This window comes from Anolis carolinensis, unplaced genomic scaffold (genome assembly GCF_035594765.1).
Source record: "Anolis carolinensis isolate JA03-04 unplaced genomic scaffold, rAnoCar3.1.pri scaffold_14, whole genome shotgun sequence".
Classification (NCBI taxonomy): Eukaryota; Metazoa; Chordata; class Lepidosauria; order Squamata; family Dactyloidae; genus Anolis; species Anolis carolinensis.
Genome location: NW_026943825.1, coordinates 4673812 through 4695960, shown reverse-complemented (window position 1 = coordinate 4695960; position 22149 = coordinate 4673812). Strand labels below are relative to the sequence as shown.

Below are 22149 nucleotides of genomic sequence, written 5' to 3'. Positions count from 1 at the left end.
CAATAACAATAACAATAAAGAGGGTGGGAAGAGATCCCTTGGGTCATTTAGTCCAACCCCTTCTGACTTTGTGCACCAAAAGCACAAGCAAAGCACCTCTTAATAGGGTTGTTGTATGTCTTTCGGGCGGTGTGGCCATGTTCCAGAAGCATTCTCTCCTGAGGTTTCGCCCACATCTATGTCAGGTTGTGAGGTATGGAAAAACTAAGCAAGGACTGTTTATATGTCTTTCGGGTTTTATGTCCCAAAGACATACAACAACTCTGTGATCCCGGCCATGAAAGCCTTTGACAACACCTCTTGATAATTAATTATTAATTAAATGACAATTAAAATACCATTATAAACAAGCTGTGCCAATTGGAAGAATGGTATAAGGAGATTAATGATAAATTGACATGTAAGATTAAAATTAAAAGAGGGCTATTAAAAAAGGATGACTTTGGGAAGATATGGGGAAAATTTATAGTGTTTGTATATGTAGAAGGTAAGGGGGAAAAAACCTGTACAAGAAACAATGGAATTTTGAAAATAAATATTGTAATTGGCTGGTCTGGGGTGAAGGGATAGCACTAGGTAAGGGGTAATAAAAGGTAAATAATATGAGTATGTAATATAGAGAGTGAAAATACTATATGAGCTTGATATACATAACTCTGTATTGCAAATTTGTTAAAGAATGTATAAGTTTTAAGTACAAATAAATAAATAAATAAAAATACCATTATAAACAAGCAAAGCTTTGGAATGAGCGCAGAGGCAGCTGAGCAGATCTCCGTCGGCTGCTTCTCCAAGGAAGAACTTTGCCTGCCCTTCGACCTCTAAAACGGACAAATCCAGCCGGACAACACGGAACTCGGCCCCCCTCTACTGGTAGGAACGACCAGCAACAAAAGCTCTTTAAATGAACGGGACCCACATATAGACTATTTTAAAAGCCGCGTTTAATGGGAACCTCCCCTTGACTGAAATTTTTTATTTTTTTTTACACACACAAAAAAACCCGCCCCGCAATTAAGAAAATGGTTACAGGAGACTGAATGAAGCATTGTACATACATACGCACATCATCATCATCATTGACAAAAAAAATCATTCAATCCAGGGCGGGAGGGCACCCCCAACCACAAAACATTCAGAAAGAGGGAGAGAGGGATTTCTAAGCAAATGGACAGGAGACAACGCCGGTGGCCAAACAAACTGAGATGCCCTCTCCACGCTTTAATTATTCAATGGGTTGGGGAGGGTTAAAGCCCAGTTTGAAGAAGAAGGGAAGTCTAGTTGTCTCTTCCCCAACTAAGGAGGGACATTTGGGGGACGGGGACGGGACGGGAGACAAATAAAGACCAACCGGTTAAGCCCAGCTCAGGGGTGGCATGTGGGATCTCGATTCCAGGGTGGCATGTGGGATTTCAATACTCTACAAAATAAACCCCTTTGCTCTGCTGTGAAACGCTGGAGCACATCAGCTGCATGAAATGAGCGCCTCAAGATGGAAGTTAAAAATCTAGATTGACGCTAGCGGTGGTTCCACCAAGCAGGGCACGTCGGGACCTGGCCGCGACGTGGCTCTATCACAAAAGCTCCTTGCTGGTAGGAAGATGAGACAGTCCCCAGCTTGAAGGGGAGAGTGAGTGGGAAAGTAGGCTGTTATTGAAGTACGTCAGTCAGTCAAAACAGGAATACAGAAGAAGGGGAGGGGGATGTTCCTCAAGAATGCCTGGCTGAGCTTCACAAGCCACCCCCCGCCCTCCCGCCCAATTCCTGGCCGGACACTGGTGGGAAACACAACTGGATAGGTCTCTAAACCCGTCGTCAGTTCTGTGGCGGGGGCGGCGGGGGAGCGGGGGGCATGCCGAAGGGCGGCAGAGTGGGCACCCCGACCCCCATCATGGTCACGAAGTTAGTAGGGTCCATGGGGGGAGGGGGAGGGGGAGGAGCGTACATCATGCCCCCGGAGCCAGGCGGCGGGGGTGGGGGAGGCGGCGGGGCCCCGGGGGGCAGCGGAGGCTGGACCCCGGGAGGCAAAGGCACCATGGAGGGGCTGCCGGGCATCTGCGGGGCCCCCGTAGAAGCCGCCACCGCCGCCTGCTGCTGCTGCCATGGAGGGATGGCCCCGGTGCCAGCGCTCGTGGTGGTGCTCGTCGTATCTAGGGCAGGAAACAAGAGAAAGAGGTCACCCGAGGGACTGGAGCGAGAGGGTCCCAAGTCCCAACCCAGCAAGCAAGCAAAAAGGAGGTCCCTTCCCAAATGGTATCCCAAAGCCACAACCACACTGGGAAGAGGCCGGGCTGTGGCGCAGGCTGGTTAGCAGCCAGCTGCAACAAATCACTCTTGACTAAGAGGTCATGAGTTCGAGGCCAGTTCGTGCCTGCGTCTTATCTCTGTCTCTGTTCTATCCCCCCAGGAAGGAAGCAGCCAGGCTTTGAAGCTGCCAGGCCATTCAATGGTAATTCCAACCAAGGATTTCCTCCCCCAGGCAGGAAGAATAATGATAATAATAATGATAATAATAATAATAATATAATTATGTTCTTAGCGTTTCTTCCTCTGAATTTGCGAGCCTTATAGAAAATACTAGCTGTGCCCGGCCACGCGTGGCTGTGGCGTTGTCTGGTGGTGTTGGTGAGAACTTGTTGAAGTGGTGGTGGTATTGAATGTCTGTTGTATGGTTGTCTTTATGTTTAGCATGCATTTGGTTGTTTGTGTACTGTGAAAGTGGTGAGGATAGAGGACACTGTTTATGTTGGATTAGTGAGACTCTATATTTGTAATCTTGTATTATCTGCCTAGAACTGCCCCTTCTACACAGCTGTATAAAATGCACACTGAAGTGAATTATCTGGCAGTGTGGACTCAAGATAATCCAGTTCAAAGCAGATAATATAAGATTCTAAATGGGTAATATAGCTGTGTGGAAGGGCCTTGAGTCTACATTGCCATATAATCCAGTTAAAATCAGATAATCTGTATCTTATAGGCAGTGTGGAAGAGGCCTGAGGCCTAACTGTGCCTGTCCCCTGGACTGAGGAGGTTGCTAGGAGACCAAGTGGGTGGAGCTTAGCCCTCTAACTGGCAGCAACTGGATAAAAACAATTATTCCTTTCCCTCTAATTGGGACTTTATTTTTCTTTTCTTTTTTTTCTTTTTTGTATCAACCTAGAGCCGTGGATGATGGGTTGTGCTGTCAAATTTCGAGGTTGGGGGGCCTGTATTTTGTTGTTTTGTCCTCTGCCCTGAGGACTCTTTTATATATATAGAAGATGGCATTGAATGTTAGCCTTTATGTGTGCAATGTGATCCGCCCTGAGTCCCCTTCGGGGTGAGAAAGAAGGGCGGAATATAAATGCTGTAAATAAATAAATAAATAAAATAAGAGCATATTTTAAAAAGTTGACGTGATGGGAAAAATAGACATATTTATATTTATTTAATATATTATATATACTTTAATATTGATAATAATATTATAATGTAATACAATATTATACTAATAATATAATAATATTATATATTAAATTTACTATTACTAATAATATTACCATATAATGATATAGTACAATATAGTAATTTAATGCTTTTATTGTGCTATGCTAATAATATATTGTATGTACATTTGATTTGTAAGCCGCTCTGAGTCCCCTTCAGGGTGAGAAGAGCGGGATATAAATGTAGCAAATAAATAAATAAATACTTATTTAAAATCAGCATAAAAATTGACTTAAACTGTGCTACTCTCATTTCTGATGGTTACAAAAAGTTTGATTTTGTTGGCTTGTGTTATCAACAAGACATCTAGTCTACAAGTCAATAATATTATAATGTAATACAATATAATAATACTCAATTTTAATTGTGTATTATATATTACAAGTAATATTACTAATCATATTACAGTATAGTCATATATTACACTATAGTAATGTATTTATTTATTTATTATTTGCTACATTTATATCCCGTTCTTCTCACCCCGGAGGGGACTCAGGGCAGCTTACAAATCAAATGTACATACAATATACTATTAGCATAGCACAATATAAGCATTAAATTACTATATAATACTATATCATTATATGGTATTATTATTATTATTACATTGAATATATAATATATAATATTATTATTGTTAGTATAATATTGTATTACATAATATATATAATGCTTATATTGTGCTATGCTGGGCTGTGGCGCAGGCTGGTTAGCAGCCAGCTGCAACAAATCACTCTGACCAAGAGCTCATGAGTTTGAGGCCAGCCCGTGCCTGCATCTGTCTCTGTTATATGTTATGGCATTGAATGTTTGCCTTTATGTGTGCAATGTGATCCGCCCTGAGTCCCATTTGGGGTGAGAAGGGCGGAATATAAATACTGTAAATAAATAAATAATAAATATTATATTACTATTAGTATAATATTGCATTACATTACATAATATATATAATGCTTATATTGTGCTATGCTAATATTGTATGTCCATATAACTTGTAAGCCGCCCTGAGTCCCCTTTGGGGTGAGAAGGACGATATAAATGTTGCAAATAAATAAATAGGTCAGCGATAGACCTGACAGGGATCCCCACCAATTCTTTTAAATTTATTTGTGTGTTTTTGTAAAACTGTATACTGTATGCTGGTTTTATATCTGTAAGCCGCCCCGAGTCCCTCTGGGGAGATGGTGGCGGGGTACAAAAATAAAATTATTATTATTATTTATTATTATTCTTACAAGGCAGAGGTGCAAGTCTCCCACATTGGGAAATGGCAGGAAGGGTAGCCACATACTCTCCTTGAGGAGTCTGGCTTACATATCAGACTCAAAATGCGCCAGTTGTGTATTTATATGTACAGTAGAGTCTCACTTATCCAAGCCTCGCTTATCCAAGCCTCTGGATTATGCAAGCCATTTTTGTAGTCAATGTTTTCAATATATCATGATATTTTGGTGCTAAATTCATAAATACAGTAATTACAACATAACATTACTGCGTATTGAACTACTTTTTCTGTCAAATTTGTTGTATAACATGTTTTGGTGCTTAATTTGTAAAATCATAACCTAATTTGATGTTTAATAGGCTTTTTCTTAATCCCTCCTTATTATCCAAGGTATTCGCTTATCCAAGCTTCTGCCGGCCCGTTTAGCTTGGATAAGTGAGACTCTACTGTATATTTTTATCAATGTTTAATGTATTTAATTTTAATTGATTGAATTGTCTGTAATATTTTTATATTGTGTTTTATTGTAAGCCGCCCTGAGTCCCCTATGGGTGAAAAGGGTGGGATATAAGTATTGTAATAAATAAATAAATAAATGTACATTCAGGTGCAACTAGAGTGTTCTGAGGCTCAAGACTGTTCCAGACCCAGTTCACTTTCCCCAATGTTGGCCTTTCATGTCAAGACACAGAAAGAGATGTGGCTCAGGGCCACCGCCTTGCCCCAGAGGTGCGTAATTAAAGGAAGTGCTCTTACTCACTTTGCTGCCATGGCAAGGGAGTACTGCTGCTTGGGGGCGGGGGCGGAGGCTGTTGCTGCTGCTGCCATGGGGGGAGAGGACCAGAAGGAGGCGGAGGAGGCTGGCCACCGGGCGGAGGGGGCGGAGGGGGCATCATACCCATCGGAGGCGGCATCATACCTGCCAAGGTCAGAAAAGACATTAAAAGCAGAGCCCAGGAGGGTGTAAGCACCCCCCTTCTCCACCCCCATCCCACACACACATTACTCACCTTTTCCTTGGAGGCGATAGACCCCAGAGCCCACTGGCGCATTGCCCAGGTACTGATCTTAAGGGAATGAGAGACCATAGCCTTAGCAACGGTTGGAAGAAGTCGGCCCAAGATCCCCCTTTACCGAGCAAAAGAGACTGAAAGGATTGTCTCCAGAGTGCTGACAAAGGAAGCCCCTCCACTTTATGTTGGCACTCAAGTCAATTCCTAGACTTCCCCCCCACAACAAAGGACCCCCATAATGTTCCGGATTGCACTCACCCATGTGGTGGGGGCCAGGAGGGCCATGAGGATGTGGTCCCTGGTTCATTGGCGGGTTGTGAGGCTGCATCCACGGCGGAGGGCCGTTGGGGTTGTGCTGCATTGGGTGGCCTCCGTGTCCCCCCATATTGGACATGGGGTGAGGGAAGTTGTGAGGACCACTAGGCCCGGCAGGCCCTCCTCCTCCTGCTCCGCCTCCTCCTCCACCACCACCGCCGCCGCCGCCACCTCCTCCACCACCGCCACCACCACCACCATGCATGCCATGGAAAGGCCGGTTCTCAGAGGGGCCAGAATTCATCCACGGTGGACGGTTCTAAGGGAAAAGAGACTCATATATTTTTTCTATTCTAAGAAATTACCGTATATACTCTACTTGAATCTTTGTCTGCTGAAAGCGTTGAATAGAAACAAGATACTGTATATACTCGAGTATAAGCCGAGTTTTTCAGCCCTTATTTATGAGCTGAAAAAGCCTCCCCCAGCTTATAATTGGATCAAGGTCAAGGCCAGCAACAGAGCCTGCAGGCTATTGCTTGCAATATGTGATCTATTTCTCTCTTCTGCCTTATCAGTGTGTTTTCTTTTGCAAAGCCTCCCTTGCAAGTCAGGAAGAAGAAAAATATATATTAATTAACCTTATGAAAGCATTTTCCCCTGAAATATTTGTAAACTCTCCTACAGATATATTTAACCTCTTGCAAGCTTTTGCCATCTCTATGTACCTTTATATGTGTATCTAACTACAGTAGAGTCTCACTTATCCAACACTCGCTTATCCAACATTCTGGATTATCCAACACATTTTTGTAGTCAATGTTTTCAATATATCATGATATTTTGGTGCTAAATTCGTAAATACAGTAATTACTACATAGCATTACTGCGTATTGGAACTACTTTTTCTGTCAAATTTGTTGTTAAACATGATGTTTTGGTGCTTAATTTGTAAAAGGCTTTTACTTAATCCCTCCTTATTATCCAACATATTCGCTTATCCAACGTTCTGCCGGCCCGTTTATGTTGGGTAAGTGAGACTCTACTGTATATACATTAATTTTATATATGAATTTCCCCTCATATGTTTGCAGGTCTTTGCAAATCCTTTATACAGATAGATCCATGTACCTGTGCATCTGTAGCCATACATATACATTATTTTAATATATGAATTTACCCTCATATGTCTGCAAGTCTCTGCAAATTATCTATATAAAGAGAGATGTCTGGATAGATATGAATATATTCTTACCTACCTATATGTAGGGCTTACAGGGACGAAATGAACACACAAATATATAGACATGTCTAGATAGATATGACTATATATATATGTATATGTATAGGGCTTGCAAATATTGTAGGGGAAATGCACATACACACACAGAAGGGATTTGCAAACGGTTCAGAGAAAAACGCATATGTGAAATTAGTATAAATAACTATAGATCTATATCTAGCTCTGCATTGTTTATATAAGCATTTAATGTTTGCCTGTTACTATGTTGGAAGCCGGCCTGAGTCCCCATGAGGAGATAGGGTGGGATCCAAATGAAGTTTATTATTATTATTATTAGGTTATTGTTGATACCATATTGTTTTTGTTGCCCCTACTTTTCCACTTATATAGCTAGTTTATTGTTTTTCTTTGAAATACGGTAAATATTCAAAAATTAGGTGCTTCAGCTTATATTCGGGTCAGTTTATACTCGAGTATATACGGTAATTGAAAAACAATATAAATTGAAACAAACATTGGCCGAGATATGGAAAGAGGATATGAACATTAATGACTCTGACATTGAATACTGGATCAATTCTATTTAAAAATTCAAGCAGATAAGGATTAGAGAAACCCAAAGGAAAATACTGACTAAATGGTATAGAATCCCAATCCAATTAGCTTATATAACTAAAACAACCACAAAATTGTGTTGGCAAGGATGTGGGAAAACTGGCTCATATATTCATATGTGGTGGGAATGTGATAAAATACAAAAATTTTATAACACGGTAAAGAAGGGAAAAGAGACCATCACAGCAAGAACACAGCAGCGCGGAAGATGGCTGCTTTGAATGCAGTATCAGTAAAGTTCAGGTGCTTTCAAATTAGTTTTGTTCATCAATGGAGAGTCCTTTATTTTTTCAGGAATCTATGAGAATATTCCTGACTACTAAATTTATTGCGCCTAAATCTATATTTATACGTGTATGAATGTTTTAATGTAATCAAATTTTAAATTTTGTTTATATATGCCTTTTACATTGTAAGCCGCCCTGAGTCCCCTTATTGGGTGAGAAGGGCGGGGGTAGAAATACTGCAATAAATACCGTATATACTCGAGTATAAGCTGACCCGAATATAAGCCGAGGCACCTAATTTTATCACAAAAAACTGGGAAAACACTGACTCCAGTATAAGCTGAGAGTGATAAATTTTAGAAATAAAAATACTGTAGTGTCTCACTTATCCAACATAAACGGGCTGGCAGAATGTTGGATAAGCGAATATGTTGGATAATAAGGAGGCATTAAGGAAAAGCCTATTAAACATCAAATTAGGTTATGATTTTACAAATTAAGCACCAAAACATCATGTTATACAACAAATTTAAAAGAAAAAGTAGTTCAATATGCAGTAATGCTATGTATTAATTACTGTATTTACGAATTTAGCACCAAAATATCACGATGTATTGAAAACATTGACTACAAAAATGCGTTGGATAATCCAGAATGTTGGATAAGCGAGACTCTACTGTAGATACCAATAAAATTACATTAATTGAGGCATCAGTAGGTTAAATGTTTTTGAATATTTACATAAAGCTCAAATTTAAGCTAAGACTGTCCGACTCTGATCAAATCATTATTCTCATCTTCTTCAATGCCATTTCAACAACATAATACATATACAGCTACGTTAAAATAGAATAAAACAATGGCTGATAATCTGGCAGTCAACACCATGGAATGTATTTCCAAATCATGCTTTTTCAGGTACATATCTTACTACTCCCTAACATGTGCAAAATCAACTCCTTGACTGTCAATTTGCCCTCAGACATTCCAATTGCAGAAGATATCAATCACTTACAGGTGGTGGCTGGCTATTTCCGGGCCCTGATGGTCTGGGACCACTTTGCAGGGGTGGGTTAGAGGGTCCAGAAGATGATCCGACAGATGCGGGTACAGGAGCTTCTCCCAGTTCAGCCATCAGAGACAAATATTCCTTGTCCATCCGTGCCTTGTCTTGTGCTGACTGGGGATCCCCAGGCCTGAAATGAGAGGCAAAATTAATGTCTGGTCTGTGGAACAAGACATTAATGAAGAACTGGGAAATATATGGCTACCCCAACTATTGCTCAGCTGCACCTCCTGTCAGCATGGGCTGACGGTACTGTGAGTCCAAAGCAACTGAGCTTACCGGGCAAACTTGCAATCTGATGCTATGTGGCCAGCTCCTCCACACTTGGTGCACACTGTTGTATTGGTGATGCTGCGAGTCTCTGTGTTTTGCCATGGGCGCAGAATCCTGAAGTAGAAAGTTGGGAAGGATCATTGGTGACATGAGACAATAATAATAATAATCTTTATTTATATCCTGCCACCATCTCCCTGAAGCAACTCCAAGGTGTAAAACGGTACACGAGTATAAAAACAGTATCATACAGAAATTATAACAACCACCACTATCAACACATATAAAATATAATAGCACAATTTTCTTTGCAAAGGAGATACGTGAGGCTGGCCAGGCACTCACCTGTTGTCATCCTCGCGCAGTGTCCCATTCAGGCGGGCCAACTCCCGCAGCTGCATCTTGCGCAGGTCGTTCTGGTCCTCTGGGGTTTCAATGCCTTGTTTCAGAATGTTCCGTATCTAGAAAAAGGGTGGAAGACTATTTGTATTCAGTGTGTATAGGTAATAAAGCTACCTTCCTGCCTCAGTTCATCCAAATGAGCAGCTTAGTGGGTTCCTGCAAGAGGCCCCACTGAGGTTCTGTTTGCTCTGTACCTATACCCTCCATGTTTTGACTGCTGCTGCATCAGTATTTCAGTTTTGCTGCAAAGGGATAAACCATTCAGTTCCTGAATGAGCTGCAATTACATTATAAGGAGCTCCGCAATTCTTTACCTGTTCCACAGCCTTCTTTACATTCTCCATGGTGTTGGCCGTAACCAAAGCATGGAGTGGCTCATCCTCACCAGGAAGCATCTGGCCATCCTTCCGCCCCACTTTCCCTTCTTTGACAGACCCTTTGCCTCTGATCATGATCTTGGCATTGCACTCCTTTTCAATGTTCTTCAGGGTGTTCCCTCTGGAGGGAGAGAAAAAGACAACCCAAACGGCTTTTGCTAAACCAGCAACAACAACAACAACAATAATAATCTGCCAACTGCAAAAGGCCACCCTACTAGGATCTGCATGCATCATCCGAAAATACATCACACAGTACTAAACGCTTGGGTTTTTGTGATTTTGTGATACAAAATCCAGCATATCTATTTTGTTTGCTGTATCATACTATGTTGTTGTCTCAATAATATAATAATAACAACTACGACTACTACTACTTTATTCTTGTATCCCACCCTATCTCCCCATGGGGACTCCGGGCGGCTCACATGGGAACCAGGCCCAACAATATACAATAAAACACAACAATATGAAAATCATTTCAATCACAACAAATCAATACATCAAAACTATAAAACACCACAAAATAAAAGTGCAGCCAGTGGCCAAGGACAACAAAGTGGCACTTCAATTTTTAGTCTTGGAAGAGAGGAATAAAATTATAGCTGTGCAATATATTAGGAGTATTAATAGCAAGGCTCTGAAACTGTATTCAAAAGAGAAATACTCTTCTGCCTACCAATCTAGAACTAGGAAAAATTCAGCGATGTAATATGTGTTGGTCTTCAGATACCAGTCAATTTAGGCTGACTCCATGAATGCTTGGGCGTCTTCCAAACCCCTCCACGACATGACAAGTACTGTTACTCCATACCTAGTTTCCTGATACGATCTGTCATTAGGCTTTCTCCAAGATGACAACAGTCTTACCTGGGTCCAATCAGGAGCCCCACAAAGTTTATTTCCGGATATTCATCTTGTGGGATCATCACTTTGTCACTCACTCGAGTTGCTGGAGGTCTGCAAAGAGCAGCAAATATCAAGATCTATTTATCCTTTCTCCAACAAAAACCCATAGTTGAATCAACACAAGAAAACACTTGAAGATCAAGACCACGTGGCTGTACTAGTTGAGAAGAAACTCTGAAAGAGGCATACTTTTGCACAAACGTTTAATAAGTAACTGGTTAGTTGGCTGAGCCCCTCTTGAAAAGAAGACTGGACACAGTTATTCATATCCTGATTAACACTCAGATTAGATGCTTAACTAAACGCCTACCCCTGAAAACTTCAACTTGATCCAACAGTAATACAGTAAAGTCTCACTTATCCAACATAAATGGGCCGGCAGAACATTGGATAAGCGAATATGTTGGATAATAAAGAGGGATGAAGGAAAAGCCTATTAAACATCAAATTAGGTTATGATTTTACAAATTAAGCACCAAAACATCAGGTTATACAACAAATTTGACAGAAAAAGTAGTTCAATAGGCAGTAATGCTATGTAGTAATGACTGTATTTACGAATTTAGTACCAAAATATCATGATGCATTGAAAACATCAACTACAAAAATGTGTTGGATAATCCAGAACGTTGGATAAGTGAGTGTTGGATAAGTGAGACTCTACTGTAATAATAATTATAATACTTTATTTTTATATTCCGCTCCCATCTCCCCCAGGGGGACTCGGGGCGGCTGACATGGGGAACAAGCCCAATGTCATATAATAATAATAATAATAATAATATTAATAATTTTATTTTTATACCCTGTCCCATCTCTCCGAGGGGACTCAGGGTGGCTTACATGGGGCCAAGCCCAGGCAACAAGCAACATAAAACTCAGCAATAAAAACAAACCATAAACAAATAAAATCACATATACCAATAATAAACAGTCATGCAATAAAACCAATATAAACAATAAAACCACATAACAGCATAAAACAGGATAAAACAGCATATCAGAACAATAAGTCTGAGCATAGTGCTATATATAGAGAGAGGCAAAATTATACAGGTTCAACGTAAGACTCAGGATAAAATATAGGGTGATCAGGAAGAGTACACAAATTCCACCCAAACGCACTTTCTCCACTTGCCAAACTTACTTGTAATCAGCCGGTGGCTTGAAGTCTGGGTTGAGCGCCACCATCTCTGTGATCAGGTTGTGCCTCTCCTCCTCCAGCTTTTTGCGGGTGCGGAACTCGCGGGTGTTCAAGCGCTTCCCCTCGCTATTGTATATGGGCTCAGGAGACGGAGACCTGCAGAAGAATAACCCCCAATGACTTCTCGTGCAGCGGAGTCTTCGAGGCCACTTATTTAGTACAGGTTCCCCTCAATACTAGCGCAATTTAGAAAACAAAAATTAAGAGAGACCATCGGAAAAGAAGGTGTAAGCTCACTCATGCCTGTTAATATCACATGGACAAGGCAGCTGTAGCAAACCACTGCCTGCTACCCGGAAGGGAAAAAAACCTGGGGTGTTTTATTAAGGGAGGAGGGGTGTAGAGAGGAGAGTGAGGGGTGATATACACAGCCATGACAGCAGCTCTGCCATGAGTGTGCCTGTCATTAAAAAAGGGGGTGAGGGCAGGGAAGATGGAGAAAGTTGATTCACACAGAGAACAAACTTTCCAACTTCATTATTCCATGGAGGCAAACATTTAGAAAGAACCCTGGCACAGGAGGTAAATCAATAAAGAATTATTCAGGTTAACTCTGGATTTTTTAAAATCAGAAAAGTAACAAGGCAGGTTAAGCGTCTATCAAATGCTTTCTAGCAATACAGAATTAGGTCTAGTTCAACTGGCACCGCATGGACGGGTCACGGCTTCTGTCCTGGCTTTACCTCCACTTTGCTGGCTGCATCAAGGCCGACTGAACCTGTTTACTGTGTTTAAGAGTTAGAAAACTGGGGTAGGTACAAGCAGATGGAGCTCGCCACTCTCAGGACGCAGTCTGGGCTTGTAAACCAACAGAGACAGACCGGCTTTCTCCATGTGGTTTAGGCACCCAGAAAGCAGAGGCTCTAACAAAGCAAAAATGTTATAACTAAAAATTTTTAAAAAAGAAGTCAGTATAATTTTACCACATCTGTATTTGTGGTAAAAAAAAAAAAAGCAACATGCCTAGAACTGAGCTTAAGTTTTATGGATATTCCTCCAAAACGTATTGAAATAAAAATTTAGAGTTAGCTGCAAGAAGGGAAGAGATATTGGTCATGTTATCAAAAAATACATCCTTGAAGTAATCAGAAAACTAAACCCGGGGTTTTTAGTTAGACAATCTTTCTTCCTAGCTGGTTAAAGGATTGATTAGTCAGTTGATCCCCATGTCTTCTCAGTCTGAAGTGAATCGTCAACACAAGAATATGAAATAAAAAGGTAAGGAGTGATCGCATCTAAATTACACCTCCATTTCAAGGACCTGAGAAGGCCTAACAGCCCCATAGCAGTGTGAACAGGTTGCTTCCCCACAGTCCATTTTTACTAGCCGTCTAAAAATGATCTCATCCACTAGCTTAGTAGATCCTTTTAAACGCAAGACCTGTTAAATTAATAAAGTGATTGGTTCCAAGATTAAACCTTAAGAGAGAGCTTCGAGCTGAATGTACCTAATCATTTCATGCCTTCCACAGCACAAGTTGTCCTTTTGAAGATTAGGTGAGAGAACTGATTTTTTATAAACTTTATATTATGAATTATTATCAGGTCTTTTAGCCAGTATGGTCTCATTCTATGAAAAGGTTGTACAAATAAGCATTTTGTGGGTACATAACAATACAGTAATTGTGACCCTTTTGTTCTGCATTAACCATTCCATTTACCTGTTCATTCCCACTGCCCCCCAATTCACTCTTACCAAGCACAAATAGCATGTAAATCTACTGTCATCAACAACACATTTTCACCTATTAAGTTTAACCTAAAACCCCAATATTACAGTTAATAGAACAAATCAAGAAGGCATTTCTCAGCTGTTCTTTGTGAGCTAAAACAGGCAATGTCATGCCTAAAAGTTATAGTTTAAACCTTTCTTGCAAGTCTTCCAAAACTAGAGGCAGTGTTACCAGTATTTATTAACTGCCCAGAATTATGACTTCAGGAGGGTTGAACTTAAGGAAAAGAAGTATTTCACTGTGCTCCACTGTTAAGGGCAAAAATGGTTTACAACTCCCAGCTGGCTATAAAGAGATGAATGTTTACAAGCCAATTTTTAAAAAAGAAAAAAAGCACATGTTATTTTGTTGGATGATACTGAGGCCCAACAAAACCAGAAGTGTCCAATTCCGCACACTTTCTAGTGCAGTACTGCTTGGGCCCCAACTCCCAAGAGATTGGCCATTGCTGTGTAGCAGCTGCCCCCAAAGAAACTGGTTAGTACCCATCTGGTTTAAAAAACCATGCTTAGCCACCATTTGGAAAGTATTGCAAAGTCAGCGGTCAGAAAAAGTTCCCAGGTTGCTTGGACTCAGCGACTGTGCTGAGGACTCCTCAGCGTGAACCTGTGAGAAAGACCTCTGGACATTTGCCCAAGACCAGCACTGCACATGTTAAAATGAGTTGGCCACCATTTTCTTTTCTTTTCTTAACAATTACAGCCTACACAGGCTTGGAAATCCCACACCAAGCATGGAACCCGACCCCTTTCTGGCTTCATGCCTTCCCTACCAAAAAGACCTCTGCTACCATCTGTCACATCAGATCACTGAAGACATTTCATAAGGAAGGAACCTCATTGAACTGACATTACGATGCCACCAAAAATTTATTGAAAAAGGTAAAAAGTGTTACTGTCAGCTGGTTAAAACTGTTTCCCAACCTGTCCTCAGGGTTAGGGGGGATGCCCAGGTCTCCTGTGCGCAGTTTACGAGTCAGGTCTTCTATCTGCAGTTGCACTGGAAGAAACCAGGTTAGGAAAGAAAAAAGGATGGAAAAAAAGACAATGTTACCAAAAAACATTTCAAATCTCAACATCAAAGCATGAAGAACTGGAGAATTTGTAAGGGACGACTGATACGTCAACATAAAAATCAAGAAATCCTACAATGTTATGTCAGTCAAATACATTCAACAGGAATCCAGAAAAGACCCTCCTTATCTCTAGCAAGTCTTCAAAAATAATTATTGATCAGTAAGCAAAACATTCACATGAGTGTTAGGGGGAGGAGAATATATCAACTGATTTCCTATAACCGGTAATGGACAAAAACTTCCAGCAGGAAGAGAGGACACCACTGACTTTTATGTCTTTAAAACGTCAAGGTTGTACAGGCCAATTAGAGACAGGGCTTTTGAAACACCACATTTCATACCAGTTTAGCAGGAGTTCGCATTCTTTGATAACTGATAGAGTACACTTCCACATATATAATATGGCCCTTTGCTAACTGACAAACACTGAACGCTAACATATATTATTATGCAAAACCTTTATGGGTTCTATTCAATTATGCACACACACCCAGTATTCCCAAATGCAGTACTAACAGATGTCAAGCATTAGCCGTTGGTTTTAAAACTCAAAATATAACATTTTGACTCTAGTTCATCCAATGAGTTCAAGATAATTAGTATCTGCTCAGCTAGTGGAGAGCATTGGGCACAGAACAACAGCTAGTTTGGGATGCAGGCCTTAAGACCCTTGCCCAGAGGCGGCTTTTGTTCCAAGACCCACTGACATCTGGTAGACCACTCTGGAGAATATATGGTTTGCGGGTTACAACTCAAATCACTTGGAGCAAAGGTACACCCGCTTCCATATTCATGAAAGATTAACCATACATAAAATATAGCAAGTAAGGCAGGTCCTGGTAAATCTATTCATTTGGGCAAGTATTATGCATCTTCAATACCCTACTTCTCTCCATTAGCTGGCAGTAACTTGGGGAAGAGGTCACTTATTCCACATAAAAGACTGCCCATAGTTCTGCTTGATTCAAAGTTCAACAAAGAGAAATGCCTTCCTTATGCAAGAAGAGAGGTCTGACTTTAAATTGATTTATTTCCCATTTCACAGATTGCATTCAAGATTTCAAAAGTGGGGGACTGTAACTGTTAACAATACAAGAAAAAGCAATTAGTTTTTCAGTTTGGCAAGCCAGAATCTTACAAAACTGAAAAACAGTATTTCTCAAGGACTGAGTATTCTAAATATCTCAAACAGAAAACACATTTCATTAATGTGTTTAACCTTTTGCACCAATCACACTGATTGAACTAATGGATTTCTAAACAAATATTCACAGCTTGGATTGTTTTCAGACATTCCATCAACCCAAATACACATTTGTTCAAAATCTAGCTCTTAAAACATGTGATTTCTCTTCGACATTCTAGAGAACTGGACAATGTTGAATGATCGGGATTATCCCTATTCTTTGCAATGCTTGATCACCTGCAGTAGATGCATTTTGAAATATTTCAGCAGACCAATTATCTGCTGGAATTAAAATAGTTTAGATTAAAAATTAAAATGTTCATAACAGTTTTCAGATGTATTTGGTAGTCACTCTCTCACAAATCCCAATTACTACAGAAATGCATGTACTTTTGCTACAGTCCTTTGGTACTCAGTGGGTCACACCTCTACCCTTTCCCTATTTATCCAGTTAAGCTGTGGGTTGCAACACCAGTTAGTACAGCAAGTGAAGCACTCATACCTTTGAACAGACTGAGAATTCTGTCCCGAATTTATTCATTTACAGACATGGTTCTGATAAAACCGATCAACGGGTAAAATCAGTTTTTTTTAAAAAAAAATTACAGAAATGTATTTATAAATTCAATGACTTGACATTAGAACTGTTTCTTAAATCTACTTTTTTCAAGTCTCTTATTGTGGTGCCCCACCAATTCTACTACCCATATATATATATATATATATATATATATATATATATATCAAAATGGCACCAAGGTTTTGACTCATGGCCAGGTAGCGTATATTGGTAAAGCTGAACAGAACCAAACCTATGTTGACAGTAAGGAAAACTGCCTCTTGTGGAATGCAGTGCATAACATAACAAGACCAGCTTTTCCAATGTGCCTTCTTCCAGTTTTCCCATATAGAAACTTTGCCTGAGTCTGAGGCAGAATAGTCTGCACTGTAAAAAAAAAACCCTATTCTGTTAACTTTGAAAGTAAGCCAGTATGAGGCTTTAGAGAAACAAAATAGCTGTCAGTATTGATTGTGGATGGTTGAGCGTTACATATCAAAATTCTCAGTGGTTTATGCACAAGAAATGAGTAATTGTCTTCTTTTGTAACATCAGTGAGATGAACAGGCCATAAGGAACATTTGCAGCTGATAATGAAACATCAGTGTCCTAGGAGGATTTCACACAAATAGACATATACACTTTTCATTCTACAGCAAATACAATTTCTGTTCATTCCCATATACAGGATAATAGTATGTAACACTTCTCAATCTTCTCTGTTAACAGTTTCAAGACAATTCTTACAGAACACCAAGCAGTATCCCTTTCTCAGCAATACCACCCCCACCGTGCTAATACAACCCAACTCCCAAATATTTCATGGTATCGAAAAAACCCACAAAAATAAACGAACAACCCAGAGGTTAAGAAGCTTTCCCTTCTGCTAAGTGGCACAAACAATCTTCACTATCTTGAAGGCTCAATGTTAACTTTGAATAATTAGCATAGCAAGATACAAAAGGTGAGAAGGGAACCATCGTTAATTACAATATTCCACTGTAAAATATTTCAGTGTGAAAGAAGTACTTGTTTCCAAACAATAAACCTTCAAAAAGGGTTCTTAGTGTTCTCCGCTAGCAAGAAGTCTGTGATGATTATAAGACATATGGATGATTAGTTTCCATGGCCAATTGACTAAATATCAGAAAATGTTACATCTCCCACCCCTTCTAAGGACTTCAGCTTCTAATATGCCTGTGGAGGACACTGTTTCAATCAAACAGGACAGAGGGGTGGGATGGAACACAATTCACTGAGAAAAGAGTCTATATTATATATGTACATGCTAATGAAAACAAGAATACCATAACCCAAGCCTTTGAAAGCAAACACTGAAAAATCTTGAACGCACACCACAGTCAAAAACACTTTCTGGATCAGTACTGGCATGAAAACATGAAAAAACAGAACAAGTATTTACCTATATAAGCTCTCTCTTGTTCACGGGTAAGCCCAGGAGGGATGACTGTGGGCATTCCAGGGATGACAGTCTTCTGGTCCATGGTGTCCTGATTCCATCTGCTCCTCTTTCTTTTTTTATTAGGATAATCTGCAAACACATTATGCCTAATTATAATAACAGTCCCTTGCAGGCAAGGTTCAGGCTGTGTTAGTGTCTTAAGTCAGAATTAATATTGCCATCATAAACCCTTTTGATAGTCACACAAACACATTCCACTTCAATTCTCTATTAATTGGTCTGGAAAATTATCTTTCAAAACCAAGGGAGAAAAAAGTAGTAACACTGGGTGCCACTCACGTACTAATGGAATTAAACTTCAAAACACCAGACAACTAATCTCATAAGTTTCATGGATACGTTCAATAGAATGGAGGACTGAACTGCGCCCTAATTGACCCAACAGGTCAAACAGGGTAATATGAATTACTGTTATCAAAAGCTTCATAAGTTGATACTTGTTTCCATATTAAATTGTAACTGCTGCAACACTGTTTTTTAGAAATCCCATACAAGAACAAATGTAAACAACTCCAAAGCAAAAAATACACAGCAACTGTTATTGGGTTTCATATCAGTTACTTTCCCCCAATTCACACCCACCAGAATGTTTGAATGCAACATTGTAAATGTACCGTGTCCATTTATTGTTCACCAATATAGCATCAGGCTACTTTCTTTAAACACACTGGCAGACATCTTAAGTTATAGTGAGCCCTCCAAATCCATGATTTCTACTGGCCACAGGTATTCACGCAGATATATAAAATTGCAGCAACACGGATGTGCTGAAGCTTACACACTCACTCACATCATCAATATTAAATAATGTGGAATCCATTTTTGGGGGATCCCGGAACCAAACCCTTAGAGCGAGACTTGGCTCCCACAGGAGCCTTCCTGAAATAGAGGATTCATAAGGCTAAGGTTGTTCCTTTTCTATCCCCCTCTGCTCTGGGCTCCAAAAGGTATGGGGATTTGTAGTTCAAACCCCTCAATTTGTTTAAGTATGTTGGCTTATTTATTGCATTTATATACCGTTTTTCTCACCCCTGGGGGGACTTAAGTTGGGTAATGTGCCAAGTTTGGTCCAGATCCATCAAGCCATGTAGGTACCTTTGTAGTTCAAACCAATCATACAACCAACAAGACAACAAACCAACAAGCATATACATATTATCTGCCCTTGGCTGTACTCACTACTTTTGGTTATATTGTTTTTTTTACTCTAAAAGCCCCATACACAACAATGCTACTATAGAAATAAATGAGAATAACAGTACACCTGCACTGAAGAATGAATGCAAATCAACAAACCAACCAATCAACCTACATACGTTGATTTTAGAGATAAATATATGTACCTAGATGGATATACATATATAGACATATTATCCACATTTAACTGTATCCACTATTTTTAGTTGTTTTACTGATAAAGCTCTATACACATTGATGACACTATATGAATAAATGGGAATAAAGGTCTATCAAATGAATGCAAATCAACGAACATATATACTTTGATTTTTATACATAGAAGTGTACATACACAAATATTATATATTCTATTTTATATATACTATGTATGTGCATGTGAGAGACAGCATATATACACATACACATTCAGTCTTTGGCTATACCCATTTCTGGTGGGTAACAATTTCTAAAAAAAATTGTTGTTATTATTATTATTATGGCCTCAGGTTTCCAAACTACACAAATCATTGATGGCGCTCTATACATGTAATAAAGGTATACCTATACTGTAGAATGAATGCAAACCAACAAACATGCATTGACTTTAAGTTAATGCAAACCAACACATACATGTTGACTATATGCTATATAGACCTGTGTTTGTGTATACATACATATTAAATATATATATGTCCAATATTTTTGGAAGGCTACAACATTATTATTCCTCTGTGGGTATTTAGCAATTCAGCAAAACCTCTACTAGGTCTTATTTTCAGGGGATGTCTTATTTTCCGGGGGGGGGGGGGGGGGGGAGGTACAGAAGATAAATGTACACTGATGTTTCTCCATGAGAACAAAGGTACATCTATAATAGGCCTGGGCCACCTTTATAATTTATAAATACATAATATATATTGTATGGTTAAGGTAAAGGTTTTCCCCTGATGTTAAGTCCACTCATGTCTGACTCTTGGGGTTGTTGCTCATCTGTATTTCTAAGCCAAAGAGCCAGCGTTGTCCATAGACACCTCCAAGGTCATGTGGCCATATGCATGACTGCATGGAGCGCCGTTACTTTCCAGCCGGAGCGGTACCTATTGTTCTACTCACATTTGCATGTTTTTGAACTGCTAGGTTGGCAGAAGCTGGAGCTAACAGCGGCTGCTCCCACTGCTCCCGGGGTTTGAACCTGGGACCTTTCAATATATACACACACACACATATATGTATATATTGTATATACATATAATATTGATAATAATATTATAATGGAATACAATATTATACTACTAACAATACAATATAATAATATTAATTATTATCTATATATATATAAAAGAGTAATGAAATTTTGGTATAGGACAAAACAACAAAACTACACACCCCAGAAACACCAAACTTGGCAGCACAACCCCTCATCCATGCCTCTACGTTCATACAACAAAAAGCTCCAGCTACTCCAGAAAACGGCCAGGTTTTGAGACTGCAAGGCTATTCACTGCTATTCCATCTGGCCAACAAAGGATTCCCATAAGCCACAGCAACGCGTGGCCGGGCAAAGTTAGTATATTATATATTAAATGTAATATTACTAATATTACGATGTAATGATATAGTCAATATAGTGATTTAAAGATTATATTGTGCTATGCTAAGAATATATTCTATGTTCACTTGATTTGTATTTCGCTTGAGCCCCTTTCGGGGTGAGAAGAGCGGGATATAAATGTAGTAAATAAATAAATAAACAAACTTGGGCCCTCCCTCCGGGTGTTTGGGACTCCAACTCCCACCATTCCGAACAGCCTCAGGCCCTTTTCTATTCCAAAACACCCGGAGGGAGGGCCCAAGTTGGCCCAGGCCTGGTCTTCACTGTGGAAGGAAAGCACAAAGCAGCCAAGGTACATACTTGGGCTGAGCGCGAGATAGGCGGACTTGCCTTGGCTCCCGGGCCCGGCCTGTCCGCCCTCGTCCTGCTGCTGGAGGTGAAGATGGAGGTGCTGGGCGGCCGCCTGCTGCTGCTGCTCGAGGCCTAGCGCGGCCTGAGGCGGCGGGGGCGATGGGAAGCGGTACTGGCCGTACTGGGCCTGCTGTGGCGGCGGCTGCTGGCCTTGTTGAGGAGGAGGAGGCGGCGGCGGTTGTTGAGGCGGCGGCTGGGGCTGCTGAGGCGGCGGTGGAGGCGGGGGAGGCGGCGGTGGGGGCGGCGGCGGGAGCGCGGCGAAAGGGAAGGCCGCAGCGGCCGCCATGAGGCTGGGGATGGCGGGCTGCGGCTGGGCCTGCGCGGGAGGCGGCGGCGGAGGGGGCCCCTGCATCACTAAACCCGGCGGAGGGAGCGGGTAGCCGGATTTCCCCGGCGGAGGAGGCGGCGGCGGCGGATGGAGCTTCCCCAGAGGCGTCGCGTTCGCTCCGGTCGCCATCGACGGCGCTTAATGGCGTCCGAGGCCGTTTCGCGAAGCTTCCACGCCAAAGTTTCGCCTCACAAAGACGGAGCCCGGCTATTGGCCACCGGGGCCGTCCTTCACTTCGCCGATTGGCCAAGACCCGCGTACATCAACGCCGCACCGCGGTGATTGGCGGAACACAGCCTATCTTTCAAGGCTGATTGGATATTTAAACACAGTAGGCGGGAG

At 40.8% G+C, this 22149-nt stretch overlaps 1 protein-coding gene across 6 annotated transcripts; it reads right to left on the bottom strand.

Moving 5' to 3' along the window:
• Window positions 1-927: 927 nt before the first annotated feature.
• On the bottom strand, window positions 928-21991 carry sf1 (splicing factor 1). 6 transcript variants are annotated; one of them, XM_016998871.2, is made up of 13 exons: window positions 21429-21991; window positions 18278-18406; window positions 14958-15033; window positions 12245-12397; window positions 11059-11148; window positions 10126-10309; window positions 9755-9870; window positions 9416-9523; window positions 9086-9266; window positions 5989-6304; window positions 5728-5784; window positions 5474-5636; window positions 928-2150 (listed from the first exon to the last, which is right to left on the bottom strand). In XM_016998871.2, the coding sequence occupies exons 1-13, from the start codon at window positions 21934-21936 to the stop codon at window positions 1904-1906; spliced, it is 2328 nt and encodes a 775-aa protein (XP_016854360.2). In that variant the 5' UTR covers window positions 21937-21991; the 3' UTR covers window positions 928-1903. The 6 variants fall into 6 exon arrangements, with proteins under 6 accessions (XP_016854360.2, XP_016854362.2, XP_016854365.2 ...); XM_016998873.2 differs by having other exon boundaries at window positions 5478-5636; XM_016998876.2 differs by having other exon boundaries at window positions 5478-5636; window positions 5728-5779.
• Window positions 21992-22149: the final 158 nt, after the last annotated feature.

Excerpts from the sequence above, each read along its gene's own strand:
- sf1 (XM_016998873.2), bottom strand. The coding sequence starts at position 21,936 with ATGGCGACCGGAGCGAACGCGACGCCTCTGGGGAAGCTCCATCCGCCG. Across the intron at positions 10,310-11,058 it reads GGGCTCCTGATTGGACCCAG|AGGGAACACCCTGAAGAACA; the intron begins GTAAGACTGTTG and ends CTCTCCCTCCAG. Across the intron at positions 9,871-10,125 it reads TAAAGAAGGCTGTGGAACAG|ATACGGAACATTCTGAAACA; the intron begins GTAAAGAATTGC and ends CCCTTTTTCTAG.